The sequence below is a fragment of the Condylura cristata genome, unplaced genomic scaffold (genome assembly GCF_000260355.1).
Source record: "Condylura cristata isolate star-nosed mole 26May11 unplaced genomic scaffold, ConCri1.0 scaffold00014, whole genome shotgun sequence".
NCBI lineage: Eukaryota > Metazoa > Chordata > Mammalia > Eulipotyphla > Talpidae > Condylura > Condylura cristata.
The window spans coordinates 5,198,423-5,219,666 of NW_004567115.1; the positions used below are offsets into that span (position 1 = coordinate 5,198,423).

At 38.6% G+C, this 21,244-nt stretch overlaps 1 protein-coding gene across 1 annotated transcript; it reads right to left on the reverse strand.

Annotated features, from left to right (window-relative positions):
* Positions 1-466: 466 nt before the first annotated feature.
* Positions 467-19,746, reverse strand: LOC101622571 (chromosome unknown open reading frame, human C3orf58). Its single transcript, XM_004682128.2, has 3 exons — positions 18,557-19,746; positions 2,717-3,020; positions 467-1,798 (listed from the first exon to the last, which is right to left on the reverse strand). Exons 1-3 carry the CDS (start codon positions 19,211-19,213, stop codon positions 1,467-1,469), a joined length of 1,293 nt encoding a protein of 430 aa, XP_004682185.1. The 5' UTR covers positions 19,214-19,746; the 3' UTR covers positions 467-1,466.
* Positions 19,747-21,244: the final 1,498 nt, after the last annotated feature.

Below are 21,244 nucleotides of genomic sequence, written 5' to 3' on the forward strand. Positions count from 1 at the left end.
GCATATTTTAATCACTGTTTTGATTTAGGTTATTCTAGAACTAAATACTGCACATTATATCAAACTCTGCTGTAAACAAAAGTACTAACTTTAAACAGAAAAATATCACCTTTGTTAGTGATAGTCTATCTATCTATATATATATATGTATACACACACACATATATATATATAAACATTGTGTAAATATTCCACAAATTCCACACATTTGTTAAAATTTTTATCCACGTACTTAGATTTGACATTTTGATGTTTAATAATTGGGTAATGTAATGCCAAAGTGAACAGACTGGCTTAAACTGTTTTACAGTGAAAATTACTGTCCATCAGTATTTTACTAAGATGCTTGTTAAATTTAAATGATAACTACCATGTTAATTTCTGCAAAACTACCAGTGAGTAAAGGTAGATATCTTTAAATTATGTATGTTTGAAAGCAGTAGCTTAACTTACCAATGTCAAAAAAAAAAAAAAAAAAAGCCAAGGAGATCTGAATTTAGTAATGACAGTTAAAGAAGTAGAAGTGGGATCCTAAGAAAAGGTCAGTGATCAATTTTAAAATTTAACATTCTTTGGCATATGCATTACTACCTTGGACTAGTTAGCATTTAAAAAATACTGAGCTATATATTTTTTCTCAACCAAAATTAAGATCAAGGTTTAGATTGCTAATACAGTCTTCTTAAAACCGTTTAGAAACGATATCACTTCTTTCAACATATGCCAAACTTCCTGTTTAGTATACACTTATATTATTGGCATAAGGGGATATAACTGTTAAATAACCTTAAATGAGCTCATGCAATGGTGAAACCACAGAAGGTAGGGAGAAAAGTATTTACATAATCAACTATTTAGCTTTCTGAAAAAAATGACAATAAATTGGGAATACTGCCCTAAACAGTAAATGTGTACCACATGGCATTGAATGAAAACTAGTCAAAATTTAAGCAAATACCTATAATAACCTGAATGTAAAAATTAACAGAAAACATAACAAGTGGGGGAGAAAAACCCTACACATCAGAAGAAAAAAGTGGCCTATAAAACAGGCCAATCTAAATTGTCATTCAAAATAAAATGCAAGAGATTCACAAAATCATGATAGTAATGCAAACTATGTCAAGTACCAAGTACCCTTTGATACACAAGCTGATGTAACTATCAGATTCATTTCCAATAGCTTAACAATATTAATTAATCCACCCACGCATTCAAGGGGTGCAAAGCAGTCAATGACAGCTTAAGTCTCCAAAGTGTCAGAATAAACTTATTTGTAGAAGCATTCTGTGATTTTTGAAGTAACTTCTTACTTATATTGGATGGATATTAACATATAATCTATCAGTGCAAGTTTATCATCCTCCTAATGTAATGCTTCTAAATTTCATTTTTCCAGATAGCTTTTGGTGGTATAGTTTTAGCCAGTGCTACCTTAAATAGAGAAGAGAAAAGTTCATCATAGACTACCTCACGTTGTTACTTAATTGTGCTAGATATTCACGCAGTTCCTTTGCAGCCTGGAATCTGCCATAGCGCTTCTTTGGGTTGGCACACTCATCCAGCAAGGCCTCTAGTCGGCCATCTTTGGCAATTTCACTTGGTGGGTCGTGAAGGAGTCCTCCAGAAGTGCCACGCCAGGTGGCATGCCTGGATAAGAGGTTCTGACAAACAGCATAGTAATTGTGGTCCACAGTGGCACGAGCACAAAGAATTTCTTTTGAAAATGACAAGCAAGCCTCTTTATCACAGTCATCAAATTTGCTTTCATACCATACATCCCAATTTTCAGGTTTATCTGTTAAAGGAAAAAAGAGAAAAGTACATCTTAAAAGAGTTTTTATTATTTCTAAAAATATAATGTTACTAATTAACATAGTGTTTGTTTACTAAAATTGTATTATGAATGTTTCATTCACCAGCAGTCCACCAATACCAGACAGAAAAACCTACCACCAAGGGGTTGAGATTAAAGGAAAACTTCCTATCACAGGCATATGGAGAGGATGTAGATAAACTAGAGACAAAAATTAACAGGTGAATGTATGAGTTAAGTTTAAAGATAAGGTAGATATTAACAAAATAGTATCAATATATATACAAATAGAGTATAAGGTAGCTATTAAGTGGTCATGTCATGTATATAACTACAAGTAGACTTATAATTGATGATTTTGAGGTACCTTACATATATTTTGAATTCATCAGTATACACATGCTTAATGGGAGCAAAAAAGAACTGCTAATTGTACTAGAAAAGCATGCTGAAGGCAAAGAAAAAAAAAAAAACTGAGGGGACAAACTTAAATCTTAAGAGGTTGATAGGAGAGAATCAAAAGAAAAACCAAAAAACTATTGAGTAAATAATCACTGGAATGTCTACTCTATGGGAGGTTAAGGGTATGTATGAGTACACAAAATAGACAGTAGATATGGAGTAGACATTAGAAAATAAGTAAATAAGCATTTTATTGTAGGAAATGCTAATGAAGAGAACACAACAGCAGTTTCCAACAGTAGAAAGGCTTATGAAAACAAACCTCTCTACCACTTTAGTAATCAAGTAGTATTTGTTTACTGATACTTGCCAAATAAAGCAAATTAAGATGCAAGGTTGCCATGTAAGGAGAAAATTAAAGGTTTGTTTCATATAAATGTAGACATTATTTGACATATAAAAATGAACCAAAAAAGAAGTCTAAAATTATATACTTACTCTGTCTAATTAACCTTTTGTCAGCAACCAAAACATTTTCAGCATCCACAATGATTACCTTCCCATCTCTAGGCCCAACTGCGAAATTGTCAAAGCTGACATCCAGGAGGTAGAGTGCAAATTCAAAGTCATTGTTTGTAAGCTGTTCTGCTATTTCCATTAATTGCCAAGCAAGGTCAACTCGCTTTTCCCATGGTGCATTAAAGTAACTCCACAGCTCTTCTCCAACATAATTTACAGCCACCATTCTTCCACAAGCGCCAAGATATTTTGCAAATGGCCAACCTTCATCAGATGGAAAACTCTATGAAAGAATTATCTTAATATTATAAGAGATTCCAATGAAGATACCCTAGGCTTACTCATAGATTCTCTCAGTGGATTGCTACTAGACAGGGGACTAAATTTTCTCATTATATTCAATAGATAAATGGGTCTGGGGAAAAAAGTTAACTCAGAGAACTTCATATCATAAAACTGAAATAGCTGGCGATAGGTGTGATGTGGTAACATACATCAAAAAAGTGAAATATATATACATATATATGTGTGTATATATGTGTGTATACACACATGTGTGTATATATACACACATGTGTGTATGTATACACACATGTGTGTATATATACACATGTGTGTATGTATACACACATGTGTGTATATACATGTGTGTGTACACACACACACACTCTGTTAACAATGTTGTAAAATATTACCTGATAAAAATATTTATAAAATGTGTTAAAAATACAATAAATAGAACTAAAATGGAATTAGTATCACCAAAATCTCAGAACCAAATTGATCAGCAAGTCATCTTCTCTATTACCAAATATATAAGTATTTACATTTTTTTTCTTTTTTTGACTTGTGAAAATGCAGTTGGAACACACTCAACAAAAAAAACTTCAAAGCCAGTAGTGTTAGAATTTGGACAAGGGAACTAAACGAAGGCTGAGCTAGGTTAAGTGGCTCAACTACCTGTTTCAACAGACATAACAAATCATTAACTAGAGAATCCCTTCCCAGTATCTTTTCAAACAATTTGGACCATCTTGTTGACCAAAGGTGCCAAGTTAGACAAAAACCATTAGATCCTAGAGGGAAAAGACATGCGAGGTTTGAAAATAACCCATCTCATTCTTGTCTGGGAGTGGCACAGCCCAGAACAAGGTACAATGCTGTTCTTCCTCTAATAACACCTCAGGGACATTCTCTGTAATTATCTCCTGATTCCCCTTCCAGGAGACAGGCTAATTCTCTTTTCCAGCACTGGTTCCCTCTTGTATGAGTCTCAAAGCTTTGCCTGGTTCACTTTTACCTGTAGTGAATTCTTTCTCCTAGAGAAAGAATTTTGGGGAATTCAATCAACCAAGTTTATTAGTATTTATTAGACACTGCAATGCAGACAGATTTATCTAAGCAGAGTATGCGTTAGTTACTGAAAAATGGCATAGATCCTAAGAAAACATTTAATAATCCAAAAGCAAAAGAAGGGTAGAATTCACAGGACTCTTGGGAAGTATCATTTAACCTATATCCAAAGTGTGGTAAAGAGCAATCTGAGAGCCTATCAGTGCAATGGCCACTCAACCTTTTGTCCCAAATTTATCTTATTTCCCCTTCCCTATTTGCATTTTCAGTTCAAGGTTCAGAATCAACAATATTTATTCTCCTATTATCTATAAATTTTCCCAATAGATTTTATAATTACTGGGAGAATCATCATCCTAAATCAAAGGAAAAATCTTTCATGACCATCAAGTCACTTTTAACTTTAAGTGATAGGTGTTTTAGAACAGGAAAGGTTAAAGCATACCTGCACAGAGATTAAGGATGAAAAGTAATGTTTTAAACAACTCCTTGAAAGAACACATAACTGAGAGGGAGTGAGTGTGGCTTAAGATATTAACTCAGTCTAGTGTCTTTCCTTAAGTTGGAAAAAAAAATTATCATGAGATGATCTTTATACAACACTATAGGGGTAACAAAACACCACAGAATATAAATGTGGCCACGTTCTGCTATTAAAATCTATACACATTAAAAGAGCAAGAGATGAAGTTTTTCATGTAGGATACCTAAAGAAGAAATATATTATTAATCTTTCACTAAGCTTTTACACAATCACCAAATTTCTAGTAACACTCCTACATTAACACAATTTTAAGACAAAAAAAAGATTTTCAGCACTATATTCCATTCCATTATTACCTGTTTATACATCTGTGCTCCTATTCAAGTTTATCAATGCACAATTACTGTACTTTTTTTTTTTTAATTTCAGCAGGTTGGTGATAAAACACTGTATAAATTATTAATTAAGATGTGGATCTTTAACTATAATAAATTTATTGATTCAATTTTAACCCAGACAGTATCTACTGATTCATTGACAATTACAGGAAGGCACATTCTTAATTCTGTTCCTGAGAATTTATTACTTTTGAGCACCAGAAATGACAAGACTGGCTCATGTCCAATGTGAATGGCAAAAACTGTTTCTAACCCACATACTATTTTCAGCTTTTCCTCCCAACTTAAAACCCTCCACAACCTTGAAATTTTAGACAATAATTTTGATAATAAAATAATCATTTATAAAAGATTTAACTATGAAAACTATCCATTTATAAAGTCACCTACATAAAATATGAAGCAGTAAAAATAAGTAAATATGCAAAGATTACAGTTTTGCCATACACAAAGTAAAACAAAAAATGCTATACATTATTGGTCTGTTAGTCACCTGCCATATTATAGAACAGATACAAACATATCATTGTAAAATAAAATGGTCTTTGACAACAGGACAAAAGGGAACCCTGCCAACATCTGCACATATACAAATGTCTCTTTGTTTTTGGAACCTTTCCAACTGGCAAATGACAGTCAAATACACACTTCATTACCCAAGACCCTCATAGAAAAGGATAACATGTATGAAAAAAAGTCATACTGAATAGCTTTATATTCACCCAATGATTTCTGAACTGTTGGCTGAAATCCTGCTATATGCCTCATTTTAAGAAGAGCATTGTATTTTTTTAATGTATTAATAGTTTGTTAGCTAATCTTTCAGAAAAACTTTAATAAACTAAGTTATATCACTTTTCCTCATGAAAATTTTTCACTGTATAATCAAAACAGTCAAATTTCATTAATTTCTATTGAACACACAACAGTACAAGGGAAATTTTCATAGTAGGTCAAATTATTTATAATTGGTATTTAAACCAATTCTGGATTGGAACTAAATTGCAATGGTCAGGCAGAGTATGCAAGATAAAACTTAAAACATTGTAATGTGAACTTTATTAAAAATATCAAGCAGAAAGAAACTTCATTTCCTACTTCTTGATTACCTACCAAGCTTTCACAGTGCATAAATCCTAAGTGGCTAGTATAATAAGTTGACTGCTGAAGTCCATCTTCTATTTTAAAATAAATATTTTCAGTAATTTATTAAGTTATTAATTTATATATTTTTAATTTTTCAAATTATTTAGAACAATAACTACATTTAGTAATCTGACACAAAATGTGAGGCTCTTAATGAATTATTTATAAATGAAACATATAAAACATTTGAAGAAAAATGCCTTTAAATAAAATGGCTTAAATTCTAAATGGATTAGATGCATTTCAACTAATTGCTCTGGGCTGTTTATCAAGCTTAAATGCTTTAGGTATAATATGTAAATTTTTCTGAAGTATTAGATTAAGACTATATGAAGACAAAAAAAAGGCTTAATTTCAGATCTCCTTCTGAACGGTATTATAAACAATGAACACTTTCCAACAAAACTGAGAATCACTAAGTCAGAAATTTTTACTGTGCTCTAACAGTTTCTAATTTATATTAGGATACATAAATTAGATATTAAAGCTTAAAAAGGCAAAAATGCTATAAAATGCTATAAGAAACTTAAAGAGCATTCACAAGCATCAAAAATAAAAAAACTTAAAACAAATAAACAAAGCACTGCAATTTGCATTTCATTTATAATAGGTAAGCAAAACAGGTATTTCTATTTTAGGTATGCCAGAGTAACCTGTCAAATAATATTGATCAAGACCAAATGCCATGATAGTTTATGAGATTCACTAAGGGGATGAGAAAACAAATTCTAGTGGCAGAGGGTACACCTGTGTAATAAACCTAACAGCACTAAGTGATTTACCTATAAAGTTTTACAATTAGTAAGAAGTGCAGCCAGGCTAATACCATTTCTCAATCCAATATTCTGTTTTAGAAATTTTCAGATTTTTGGAAAGGTAGCAATGCATATACTTCAAACTCATATTATTCAACATCTCCAGGAGAGTCTAGGCAGCAACCCACAAGAAAACATGTTGCCTTGCAAAAATAATGTAAGCATATTCAGTCTAAGTGAAATAAAGTACATAAATTACCTCATGTCATTTTTTATTTTTTATTTTATTTTTTTTTTAAAGATTTTATTTATTTATTTATACAGAACTGGAGTACAGGCCAGAGATGGGAGGGTGAGAGGATTCACCAGAGACAGAGCAGGGAGCAGAACAGGCAGATAGAGGAAACACACTGCTGAGGGGAGCAGCGGGCGTGTCAGGAGAGGTCTGCCACGCCATGTGGTCACCTCCGGGGCAGGCAGGAATCGAACTCATGCGGAAGTGGCTTTAGATTCTCAGTGCAGTGCTTTAACCCGCTGCACCACCAGGGAGGGCCCTATTTTTTATTTTTTTAAGATTTATTTATCTATGCATACAGAACTGGGGTACAGGCCAGAGGCTCAGGGGTGGGGAGAGGCTTCACCAGAGACAGAGTGGGGAGCAGAACAGGCAGATCAATGAAGTACATTGCTGAGGGGAGCAGCGGGTGGGTCAGGAGAGGTCTGCCACACCATGAGGTCACCTCCGGGACAGGCGGGAATCGAACTCATGCGGAAGCGGCTTTAGATTCTCAGTGCTGTGCTTTAACCCGCTGCGCCATCAAGGAGGACCTCATTTTTCATTTTTAATGTAACACACTCCATTTTTCTACAAGTTTTTAAACTTTGGAATTACAGATAAGGGAACGTAGGTTAAAACACATTTCACTGACTAAAGTAGCTGGAGTTAAAGTCAGTGAGCATTACTGTGGAATGAAAATAATACAAATTTTGAACTAAAACCCTTAGACCTATCATAGTTCCACCATAAAATTCTAAGTACCAACAGTTGTGAATAAAACATAGTCCCATTCTCAGGAAGTTTTACAGCCTTATTTAGAAGGATAAAAACATATAAACAGGCCCTCCCTGGTGGCGCAGCGGGTTAAAGCACAACACTGAGAAGCTAATGCCACTTCCTCATGAGTTTGATTCCTGCCTGCCCCGGAGGTGACCACATGGTGCGCAGACCTCTCCTGACCAGCCCGCTGCTCCCCTCAGCAGTGTACTTCATCGATCTGCCTGTTCTGTTCCCCACTCTGTCTCTGGTGAAACCTCTCACCACCCATGAGCCTCTGGCCTGTACCCCAGTTCTGTATGTACAAATAAATAAATCTTTAAAAAAAAAAAACACATATAAACAATAAATTAGACATTTGTTACAACTCTGGGAAAGTAAAATATGCTGAGAAAGAAAAGGAGGGAACCTATCTTAAGACTGTGTGGTAGAGCAGCTTCTGTAAGAAGTGCCACTAAGGCTGAGATCTAAAGGATGAGTGTAGTATAAGACTGGGGATAGAACAGTAAGAATATTCCAGGCACATGTTACGAGCCAGAAATTGTCTTCTCAGCACTGAAATAAAATGCTCAAGCAGCTGCAATAAAATGGACAAAGAGGAAATGGCTTGAGGTAATGGAGTCTAGAGAGGGAGGTGAGGAATAGACAGATCACTATGGGACTTACAAAATAAAACACAAATTCCTCAAAATGGTCTACATGCTATGAAAAAATAAGTCAAAACCTTTAAATTCAAAAGTATCTTACATACTAGAATAACCAATATCTTATGTTATATACTGCGACTCTAAAATAACAAGTTCTTACAGAATTACAATGCCCTCTGAACAACAGCCTTTGTTCTATCAAGTTAGTAGAACCATTTTTCTACTAAGGCAAAACAGTCAAGAAAAAAGGAGTCATGGGATGTAGAAGTAAAAATACATGAGCCAGTACCTCCTGGGCTTATGTTTATTTACTTAACAATGAATGACATGAAACTAATAATGCTTGTGTTCATTCTTTTTTCTTTACATATCCAAAAAGTAAGGTTTGCAAACCAAAAACACATCTGAAGAGGCAGAAATCTATACCTGTGGTTTACACTAATGTCAACTAATATTACTTCAATTTAAAAATAAAATAAAAGGCCATAATTCCTTTCACTCAAGAAAATAATTTATAATTATTCCTTACTTCACAACATTTCATTAAAACAAATATAACTGCATTTGCCTATAGAGACAAAATGAATACAAAGTAGGAGACAAAACTAGTTTGGTGTAGGTTTTTTTCAATAGGAAGAAGTTTTTAAGTCAAGAAAAAGACTTTAAAAGAATCTATAAATAACCTAGAACTTATATAGGCTTTCTATAGGACTGATATTTCTGCACATACATAAATTTTAACTCAAGAGCACTGGTAGAAAGTAAATGTTATCTAAAACATAGAAATGCTTAGAGATTCAATTTAAATCACAAAATTATTTTGAAAAGTCCAATTTTGAACAATACCCCATTGTAGTAACGCATGTTATAACAGCTGTTCATAGAGATTAGTCAACTGTACTGGTGACAGACTAATGTGTTCACAGTTTTGTGAACTGTCTGGAGAGAGACTATAGTAAAATTACTGGGATGATTTAATGGTTACCAAATCTTTACTAAAATTTCTCTAAAACTAAAGCTTTTAATTTCTATTGCCAAGTAATACTCAAAATCCATTGCAAATGCTGTATAATCTTAATAATCAAGATTCCCAAGTCACAGGATATGTTTCACTTATTCATTAAATAATTTTCTGAATACCATTTTCCACCCACCTATAATTCCAACAATATTAAGTTATGCCTTGAAAATAGCAAGGTTGTGTTATTTCACTGAATATTATGCCCAACAGCTGTATCTAAAATTGGAAACCAACAGTAAGAGACATCAACAAAAAAAAATCTACTCAAGTTTCATAGAAATAAATCAACTTTTAGAATAAGAAAAGTTCTCCCTCTACCTCCCCTGCAAATCACTTTACCATGAATTTTAAACATGCATATATTTACTAGTCTCCATTGACCTTGCTTTACCAGCCTGTGATCCACAAATTGAAATATCTACAAATACCAAAGTCAAACATTTACACCCAATAAAACAAATTTTCCATGAAAAAGATAATTTGGATTCAATAATCTAAAAAGCTACCACACTTTCTTTAGTCAAGATCTGACCTTTTAAGCAATCTGATAAACAGAGAATGCCAACTTCTCCAGTTCCTTCAAAACACAAACTGAATTAACAAAGTACTTCAGAAGAATAGCAAGACACCAGCTAGCTAGCAGCAAGGTAACTTGATCAGCTAAAAACCTGGCACCTGGGTTTAGTACATTTGTGTTCCTGTTATTTCCTTAAATTTAATAGAGCCAATACAAAACTCTTGGCTCTCCCATCTTATAGCTATTTGTTCTCTGGGTTTCCTCATCATAAGGAATTGTCACTAGCAGTTGCTCAGATACCAGTTGCTTAGACCAAGATCCGAGAAGCATCAGTTACTAGTTCCCCTTTACCGTACATTAAGACCATGAGCAAGCCTTGCCCACTGGTTTTCCAAAATATACTGGGGTCCTACCTTTTTCATAACCTATACTGTAATCGTTGTAATCCAAACCCTCCAGTTCTTTCTCGCAATTAAATGCAACACCCTTCCTACGTCCTACAAACCAGCCCTCGCTGAAAAACACTTCTAATGTCTTTCATTTTTCTGAAAATAAAATCTTCAACTCATTAAACATGATTATAAAGATCTGGTCCCAGACTACCTCTAGGATCTTACAAAATCTACCATTTTTCCTAGTTCCATAGTTATCCAGTGTTGGAGCCTTTGTTTTACACATCTCTTGCCTCTTAAAAATGAGCACATTGGCTAGTGGGTTAGTCAGGTAGTCAGGCAAAGTGACTTTTTAATTTTTTTAAAGATTTATTTTTATTTATTTGTACAGAACTGGGGTACAGGCCAGAGATGGGGAAGGTGAGAGGATTCACCAGAGACAGAATGGGGTGCAGAACAGGCAGATCAAAGTAGTACACTGCTGAGAGGAGCAGCACATTCTGCACCAAACTTTTTCTGAGTTCATAGCTCAAATAAAATGTCACTTTGGGCCCTCCCTGGTGGCTCAGCGGGTTAAAGCACAGCACAAAGAAGCTTAAGCCATTTCGTATGAGTTCGATCCCTGCCTGCCCTGGAGATCCACATGGAGAGGCAGACCTCTCCTGACCCACCCGCTGCTCCCCTCAGCAGTGTACTACTTTGATCTGCCTGTTCTGCACCCCATTCTGTCTCTGGTGAATCCTCTCACCTTCCACATCTCTGGCCTTTACCCCAGTTCTGTACAAATAAATAAAAATAAATCTTTAAAAAAAATTAAAGTCACTTTGCCTGACTACCTGACTAACCAACTAGCCAATGTGCTCATTTTTAAAAATATATAAAACCTGAAATTAACCTAGTTCTTTGTTTGTCATCCACACTTAACGCCTCAGAACGGCACAAACTGTGCCCTGCTAATCTTTATCCCAGGGGTGAAGGATCAGTTCCTGGCATTATTAAACAATCACACACAACTCTTGCCAGATCACTTCATGGTTAAAAACACTAAGCAATAGAAATGAAATAGGAGAAAGACACTGAAAACATCATGCAAACTTCAAATAATACATCTTTTAAAAGTCTGTCCCAGCACCTCAAATGCCCAGAAATAAGCCAAACTTCACCTCTATTTTTTTAATGACCATTTAACAGTAAATTAAATAGAATTATTACACTGTAGTGATTTACAAGAAAAATTATTTGCTCTCTATATTATGGAATTCTTATCTAAATCCAACTGTATTCCCTCTACTCATTGTACTTCAATGTGGGACAAATTCTTTAACCCACTTATCCCTTTAATTACAATCCCAAAAGACTACAGTTTGAAGTAGCAGCTTTAAAGGTACTGATGATATGTATATATGTAAAGGGAATTAACATTTGAATATTTGCCATAAGAGTGAAATTCGTATTTCTAAACAACATCAGCATAATACACTAAATAATTTTTCAACTACCATAGCTACTCTAAAAATGGAGTAACTGGCTTACAAAAAAAAATTTAAGATTTATTTATTTATGTATACAAGAACTGGGGTACAGACTAGAGGCGTGGGAATGAGAGAATTCACCAGAAGCAGACTTGGAAGCAGAACAGGCAGATCTACTGAAATATACTGCTGAGGGGAGCAGCAGGCGGGACAGGAGAGGTCTGCCACGCCATGTGGGTCACCTCCTGGCCAGGGATGGAACTTAGGCTTCAGTGGCTGTGGATAGCTTCATAGTACTGTGCTGCTTCAGTCCACTGTGCCACCCGGGAGGTGGGGGTGGGGGGCACAAATGTTAAAAATAAATAAATAAATAAATTATAAAAATAAAAATCTCAATCTATCTTCTTTGATCTTTAAAACAATCCCATTTGAGAAATAATAAATTTCCATTTGATTTAAAAAACGCAAGCTTTGAAATATAAAGTGATTTGCTCAATACCACCCAACATCTTTGTGGTGGGACAGAGTATGAACTGGATGTTATCTCAATACTACTCCTACCACTCCTCATGCCTCCCACTTTTATCTCTTGACTAAAATCCCACTCATTCTTTGGAACCCAGTTTTTGTGAAATTTTCCATACTATCCACTCCCATGAAGAACATATCTAAATTTTGCTCCCTAAATGAGTCACCCAATGAAAACAAGTATTTTTTAATAGGGCTTATTATAATGTGTTGACTATAATCAGTCATTTATATGGCTACCTCTTTGACAGCTATTGGATGCCTAGAAATATCTTTTCAACCCAAATATGTTATAACAACTATTTAGCAAATGGAATAAATGAAATTCAGTTCTTTGGACTCTAAGTCCAGGGTCATGAATCCAAAAAGTCCCCAATTACTTCACAGGTAGATTTCCTATCAAAACACGATTTTCAATAGTCAAAAAGCATACAAATTACCTAAAATATCTGATTACATAATTTAAGTTAAATTAATTTTAAAAAGCTTTCAGGGTCTATAAATGAATGAGATGAAAAAACTATTTCCATCTTACACCCATAATTGACAGTTTTAAGATGTTTTACACTACTAAAGTTCATCATATATGTAGGAAACATGCCAGATTTACAAATGAATAAAAAGTGAAAAGAAAGTCAACATTCTGTGACAAACCAGCAGCCAATTATGGCAATACTGGAAGGAGGCCAGAGACCATGAGAAATAAAAACAGATTAAAACCAGTGTGATGGTGCATGGAGAAACTGACCATCCATATACATACAGAAGACAGACTCTGAAAGGTAGAATTTTTCTATTCCCCAAAAATATGTATAAGGAATTGTGCACTGAACCATGTTTTAGCAGAAATATGAAGGAAAATAGTTTGAAAATGAGGCAAAAGTACTGAAGGACCTCAAAATTAATAATGATCAAAAATATATAGGTAAGGGCAGAAAATAAGCCAGGATGTTAAATAATGTTGCTCCACTGATCTGGAAGTGGTAGTTTCTTAGAGTAATATTTTTTTGAATTTTTTTTAAAGATTTATTTATTTATTCATACAGAACTGGGGTACAAGCCAGAGGTGTAGGGACAGTGAAAGGATTCACCAGAGTGGGGAGCAGAACAGGCAGATCTACGAAGTATACTGCTGAGGAGAGCAGCGGGCAGGTCAGGAGAGGTCTGCTGTGCCATGTGGATCACCCCCTGTGTGGGGATCGAACTGGCACTGAAGCAACACCACTAGCTTCCAGTGCTGCATCCTAACTCGTGCCACCAGGGAGGGCCCTCTTAGGGTAATTTTCTGTTTCCAGGATGTTTCTAAAATAAAAGGATCTCTCCTTTTTAGACCTTAAGAATACAGAATTATGTTAATATATTTTTTAATCAAGTAAAAAAGTGTAAATGAACCCAAAAATGAAAAACCAGAAAACATTAAAAAAAAACCAACACCCTAGATTTAAGTGTATAAATTTAGTAGGTGAAAAATGTTCTACTCAGAACTACCTAGTCAGCAGAACCAGCCTAAATCTGGGAATGCAGTAACTACAGCTGCAGCCAGTGAGAGAGAAGTAGGTGTTGCTTGAAAAGGAACTCCTGAGACAAAATCTGGAACATCCTTTCTAAACACCACTGCCCTACAAGATCTTTGCCTAACTCTGTCTACATTATTTTTTTCTTTAAAGAAACTTTCTGGGTTTTTGTTTTGTTTTCATCTTATTTCCAGTATATAAAAATTGGGTGAAAGATAAGCTTGAATCAGGGTTATCTGTCTGGCTGCAGCCCATACCCCAGCAGAAAAAGCCTAACCCCTTTTAGAAGAGATTAAGCCACCCAAGTTAGCTCATAAAAGAAGTAGACAAACAATTCTTCAATCAAGAATTTGAGAATCACAGGATGTTGGCATTTTTAACGAAAGACTCTACTGCCAAGAGTCTTATAGATTAAAGTGAGTCCCATATAAAAGTGTTATCAACTTATCAAAAGAAAGACAATTAGCTAAATGGCCATAATCTTTTGTTTACTTCAAAACTAAATTTTAGACAATGCATCTTAATTTTTCTTCTACAGCAACTATTTTTAAAAACAAAAACAATATTCACTCAAAGCTTCTCTAAAAATTTGACCTATAATGTAGAAAGGACTTAAAGAGCATAACTGAAACTGTGGTTGATAGTCGCAACCATTTAACTCTTTTTAAGGTGATTCATACTCCAAAGAAACTTCAAAATGCACTATATGGTTGCTTTTACTGTACTCATGCTTGACATGAGTATTTATTATGCATATCAGGTACTATACAAAATGTCCTGCATTTATTATATCATTCACAAGAATTGAAAAACTTAAAATCCATAGCTTAAAAATTAGTTACACACTGTAAAAATATGAAAATTCTTATTGTATTATTGAAAGCATGATTTGAAAAAATTAAGGTAAAAAAGGTACTACACATATAATAAAACAAATTCCTATATCCTTCTCCTTCCTCCTACAAACAGTTTTCCTTTTTTCTATAAATAAGACTATCTTCACTATCTGTAACTCAAAAGATACAGTCTGGGCTTCAAGAAATCCAGACAGTATTTCTTTTGCTCTCTGTCTCCTTTGTCTCCTTTTTTGTCTCCTCTCTCTACTTCCTCCCGACCCCTCAGTCCCCACCCCCACTGTCTATAAACTCAAGAACAGGTTAAGTACAAAGAGTGGCAGAAATTTTACCAATAAAGACAACCTCCATCTTGCCACACACGTCAACAAGTCAATTTTTGAGGATACCAAGAATCCTATTACACAATAGCTGCAATGTCTCTCAACACAAAATTTTAATAGGATTGTGACGTATTTGTAAAATAGAGTAGTTGCCTGATACATATCTAAAACATAAAAATGTTTTAGAAGATAGTTTTATGGCAGAACAACTTTCCTTAAAGCTAGTAAGCTGCCATAAGCTAATAAAACTATCCAAAAATGGGATGAGTGTTGTACTTTTGTATTTTGAAATACCACAAATCTATAAATCTATAAAACTATTGATATATTAGGTGTGTGTGTGTGTGTGTGTGTCAATACCTTAGACAATGTCATTCAAGTATCCTTGCAAGGCACATTAGAAACTACATTTTATGGTTTATTAAAATTATTAAAGACAAATTTAATGAGTTAGTAATTACATACAGTTCTTAATTGTTTTTCAGTTCTTTCTGCAGTACCTTATTAAAGGAAATTGTGAAGTGGTTAATTTGGAGGCATAGTTACTACATTAGAACTTCCCTTAAGAATAGTTTAAATTCAGAAGATCTTTTTCCCTAAGTAGTTAACTTTTAGACAATATTAGAAAAATCCAACAGTCCAAAAATTCACTAAGTAGCTCCCTCTCCTGGAAAAAAAAAAAAAAACTAGTTCCACTTTTAGTTGTAAAACACAGACACCCTTAAATTTAAGACAAAACAAAACAAAACATGAATCAAAAAAAAAAGAAAACCAAATGACTGAGCTTTTCTACCATTATCAATTAACAAGCCTAATATAACTATAATCAGCTAAAAAGTTTTACAGAAACCTGTATAAATACTAAACTATGTTTATCTAGCAAACAAAAAAGTAATGATCATCATAATTTGATGTTAGTAGCAATCTGTGCACTTAACTGAATTTGAGATTCCTTTCATATAAGTTTTTTTTAAGCTACCATCAAACCTTAATTGTATTGTTCTTACTTAACTCTATAGTTTAATATATCAAAGAGGTTCTACCAAGTTCTCCTTCAAAAATGTATCATGTTCTACTTGATTGCTCTTCAGGTTAAAAAATAAATAAGGAGAACAATATTACTGATTACTAAAGACCCTAAATTTATGTTTCACACAGTTGTTGTAATTAGCTACAAAGTATTAGTACTATTCCTGAAAACTGAGTTGACTAAACTAAAAATGCAATTTACAAATGTCAGTCAAGAACGCTGATATATGTTACCTCACAGATTACCAAATTCTTACTCTCTAATCCAAATAGCCAACCACTCTGAGCAATATGTCACTAAATTTAAATTATAAGTAACAAGTTTTTCTTAAGGTGATGTTTATCACTAAAGATTAAAATACTTTCAGGAAGAGTTAATCAGGAAACAAAACAGAAGCACCCCTATCACCTACACCCTAAATTGATGTCAAGACTTAACTTCAAAATAAGTGTCTTGACAACGCATACTTACCTTTGCAAATCAAGTGTCAATGTTTCTCATATTTAGATGAAATGAAGACATTTGTAAGGAAATGGACACACTATCCTTTAAATATTGTATCTAATATTAGTTGTTTCTAATAATACATCAATATGCAGCATCACCTAGTATTTTTTTTTTCCTCAATAGTCAGTGACTATCTCAAGTGCAGGAAATGTGTGTATTACTATTAAGACAGCACCTTACTAAATTCTGAGTCCCAGAGAATTTGACAGACTATCTACTCAGCTAAAGCTTTCTCTGGGGACCAACTTTGTCAATATAAACAGTAAGACTTCTATTTCTCAAAGGAAAAGGCAATTTTAAAAAGAAGTTTCAATTCAAAGGTGTATATAGCTCATAATATAGATAAGCTTTAAAGATGATTACATCTGAAACTACCAAATAATTTCTTCTAGGAAAATTTAAGCAGTTTTCCACGTTAAAAAAAAAGTGAGCAGTATCTAATATACAATCTGTACTTTAAAAACCCATTCATTGCATGTATTCTAGGACACTATAACATTTACTAAGACCCACATGAAAATTTTGTTTGAGAAAAGGTGTTTGTGTTTGAATTACCTGGCTAACTAACCAAAGGGAGTTGGTTTGTTTCTCTTAGCTACATGGGGCAGGGAATTTAAAATGTAAGCAAGCAATATAAATGACTACTACACATTCCCATTCTTGCACTTTAAAGGAAAAAAAAAAAAAAAAGCCTGAACCAACTTTAAAAGTACTCTGTGACATTCCCAGCTAGTCAGCTAGTGTATAAGAAAGGGCGTGAGGTACCCAAAATTACTTGTGGTTAATTTTAAGTCATTTCTCCTCGTATTTAAAATACAGTAAAGCAGTATGGAAAAGGAACAAGTTAACGTGGCCCGAGGATATCAGGGCGATCACAATCCCCCAGGTGCATCCACTACCCCAGCACCCAGCACCACAGCCTGGGAAGGTGGAGACTCTCAGTAACTAGTCCAAAAGTACACATTTGTTTTTTTGTTTTCTTTACTGTTTGTTGTCACCAGTAAGAAGGTTCCAACCTACTCTTCTAAGAGTAATAACTGCTTTCAAATTAAGTCAAGGGAGCCAATTACTCAAGCAGGAGAGAAGCTTCCTCCCAGTTTCTTAACCCGGCCTAGCATTTCTTTTCTGCAGCCTAATTATCTGATGAACAGGGCAGGTTACAGCCCCAGGGTGAAAATGCCCATTTTGGGCTTAAGTCGCCCCAGACCCAAATCCAACGCCGCATTCTTTCCCCCTCTCCCTAATCCCACCTCCCCCCCCCAAAGCATAACAGTTCAAGTATAACAGCAGCCCAAACCATGGGCCTGTTTCTGACCTCATCTCCCCCAGCTTGTCCGCAAAGAGCTTCGCCAACGATTGCCAGCTAAAAACAAAGACTGGTGCTGAAGTTAGGCCAGCCACGTGGGGTAACGGTGGGGCGAAGAGCAACACTAGCGAAGAAGAAGAAAGGTCCCGGGGCTCGGCGAAGACGGAGCGGGGCAAGGGCAAGCCCCGGCGGTAACAGCCGAGAGACGGGAACAGGGCCAAGGAAACTCGCAGGAGAGACATTTTGGAAGCCTGCGAGACCGGCTCCCTCTGGCGTTGACGGATCCGCGGTCAGATCCTAGATGCTCCCAGGTCCAGGGTAAGAGTCCGCTCTCCAGCAACCCGGTCGCCTCCCGGGACTCGGCACGGAGCCCAGGGCCCCCTCAGAGCTGCCCCCTTCCCACGCTCGCAACCGCGCCAGCCCAACGCGACCCAAAGCCACCGCCGCTCCGGCCGGCCAACTCGCGTTCCCGCTGGGCCCCTGCGGCAGGACGCCCCCCGCCCGCACTCCACGCCTACCTGTAGCACCAGCGGCTCGGGGTTGAAGGCCAGGGTCAGCAGAAGCTGCATGCGCTCCGAGTCCTTGAGGTTGCGGAGCAGGAAGCTGCCGGAGTCCTTGGTCTCGGCGTAGCGGCGCACCAGGCGGTCGAGCAGGCGCTGCGAAGGGCAGTGCACCAGGTCCGACCAGCCCTCCACCGCCTCGGGCGTGAGCAGCCGCACGTCGCCGTTGAGACGCGCGAACTCGGTGCGGGGCATGGCCTGGAGCAGGTCGCAGCGGGGCCGGCCGGTGGCCCGCTTGCAGATGCTCTGGTCGAGCTGCGCCAGCTCGCGCTGCGAGCCCAGGCGCTTGAGCACCACTCGGCGGCGGCCGCCCTCGCGGGGCTCGCCGTACTGCGCGAAGTAGACGTTCTTCACGTTGAGGAAGTCCAGCAGGCGCAGGCGACCCCACGCCTCGAACACCACCTGCCCGTTGAGGAAGCGGCGGCACCAGCTCGTGCCGAAGCACGCCGGGCACTTATTGAGCTGCAGGAAGCGGCGGTCGGCCAGCTCGTTCCGCTGCCAGGAGGCCAGCAGCGACGGCGAGTGCAGCACCATCAGCACCAACAGGCTGCCCAGCGCCGCCAGCTTCAGCGAGCGGGACAGGCGGCCCAGCTTCGGGGGCACCAGGCGCCACATCCCGCCCGCCACCCGTCCGCCCTCACCGGGAGGGCGAGGGCACCCCCGGGGCGCCCCCGCCGCACCGAGACTCTGCCTGCGACGGGCAGGCGCCCCCGGGCGAGAAGCAGAAGAGGGCGCGGGCTGGGGCGGGAGGCGGAGTAGTGTGTGAGAGGGAGACAGGGAGCGGGAAGGAGCCGACCGGAGCCGGTTGCGACTTCTCCCAGTCACTAGTCTCTACAACTCTGGAGCTCCCTCCTCTGAGCTCCCCGCCCTCCGACTCCGCGGGCGCCTCCTCCTCGCCAGCCAAGTTATAGAGGAGCGGAGGGGGAGGGAGCGCGGGGACCCGACGGCCGCGTGCCCGCGTCTGCTCGCGCGCGCGCGCGCGCGCACGCGCACTGCTCGCTCTGCAGCGCCGTCCGCCTGAGGGGTGAGCGGGTGGCTGCGGAGAGGGAAGAAGGGACTCACGCAAGGGGAGGAGACGCAGGAGTGTCTCTGATCGAAAAGTAGCACAGTGAAGGAGGGTGGAGAGACCGAGGCGTCCGCGTGTGTCGGACGCCCCACGTCCCAGTTGGTACGCGCTGGCTCTCCAGAAGGACCGGGCGCCAGGGGGTGGGGCTGGCGGGGCGGAGCGAGCGCGTCGCGCGCCTCCCGGAAAGCGTAAGCGCGGGCTCGCAGAGGCGACTTCGGGGGCCGGCTTCTGGGGGGCGGGGGTGGGGCTAAGGAGGAGGGCTAAGCTCGCAGCTTTGAAGGTGAAATGATTCTCAGTAGTACTTCATCTTTTATGGCTGTTAACTTTTACTGGGACCTTTTTTCTGGTATTGTGGAAACATCCTCCGAGAGGCCAAGCACCGTAGGCTGAGGTAGCCCAGGGCGAGCCCCCCCCCAACCCCCATGGCGCCCGCGGGGCGGAGGCAAAGTGGGAGGGGCCGCGAGCTCCCGCGCCTCGCTCGGCCCGGGTTCGCGCCTGGGGGCGGGGCGGGGCGGGGCGGGGCGCGGCGGCCTGGTTGCTGGCGGGAGCTCTTGACCCCCGGGCGCGCGCCTCGGGTCTGGGGCGGACCTGGAGAGACCTCTGTGGGTGAGACGGAGTTTTGACGTCCCGCTCGGGGGCTTTATCATTGATCTTTGACTTATTTGTGAAGATATCTGAAATTTTCTTGCGTCGCGTGGAGAAAACGAAGTCCTGAAGACTTCGTCTTGAAGGAAAAGTGAGACGATGGTACCGAAGCGGCCCAGTGAGGCCGGGAGTGCTACCCCACGCACCGCGAAGATGCAGGAGGAGCAGTTGTGTAGTGTGCCGTGCTCTCGGGACTTCTTCCCCGCTCGGCGCTGCAGCTCTTCCTTTTACTCGCAAAGTGAATTTCCTGGCACCGCCCCAGAGGGTCTCCGAGGAGTGGGCGGGTGCCCGCCCCTCCCCCTGCCGCGGCGCGTTGCTGTGGCGGTCGCCATGGGAACCCGGGACCGCCTGGTGCTCCACACTGGCACGCTGGCTCAGATTCACGCCACACTGCAAAAATAACTCAGAGATACGAACTCCAGCGCCTTATTATGGTATAAGTTTTAGGGGACTCGGGCTCCTTAGCAGTAGCTGCAAATGTGTCATTTATCATGTTTTTTTTTTAGTTATAACGCAGGGAGAGATCAAATGAGTAATCAGAATGACTTTTCTGTATTTTGCTTAGTTATGACTTTATCCCTAAAGGCAAAGAGCCTCTTGAGAAGTACTGTTGAGGATAATGTTTTGTCCTTCATGATAGAAGAATTCACTGTGAAAACAATTTTTTGACATAGATGTGAATTTCAAGTAATACTACAGTGAATACAGACAAATTGGAAAATTTACTTCCAAGCCTTTTACAAAGTGACAAGAAATTTGGCTGCTTCCACTTAAAACTTGATGTCACTTTGGCAGTAATTCAATTTCACTTGCCTTCCATACAATGTAGCGTTATGAGCAAATTCTCAAATGAGGATTTCATAAGAAAAGCGTTTGGTGTAATTACTCCAGAAAGTCAGCTCTGCTGCTGGTGCTGAATTGTAAACTAGGCAAGT

What these genes read in the sequence shown, in the direction of transcription:
- LOC101622571 (XM_004682128.2), bottom strand. Translation starts at nt 19,213, where the DNA reads ATGTGGCGCCTGGTGCCCCCGAAGCTGGGCCGCCTGTCCCGCTCGCTG. An exon ending in CCGAGCCGCTGGTGCTACAG is followed by an intron (nt 3,021 to 18,556) that starts GTAGGCGTGGAG and finishes ATTCTTTCATAG; the next exon opens with AGTTTTCCATCTGATGAAGG. An exon ending in CAAAAGGTTAATTAGACAGA is followed by an intron (nt 1,799 to 2,716) that starts GTAAGTATATAA and finishes TTCCTTTAACAG; the next exon opens with ATAAACCTGAAAATTGGGAT.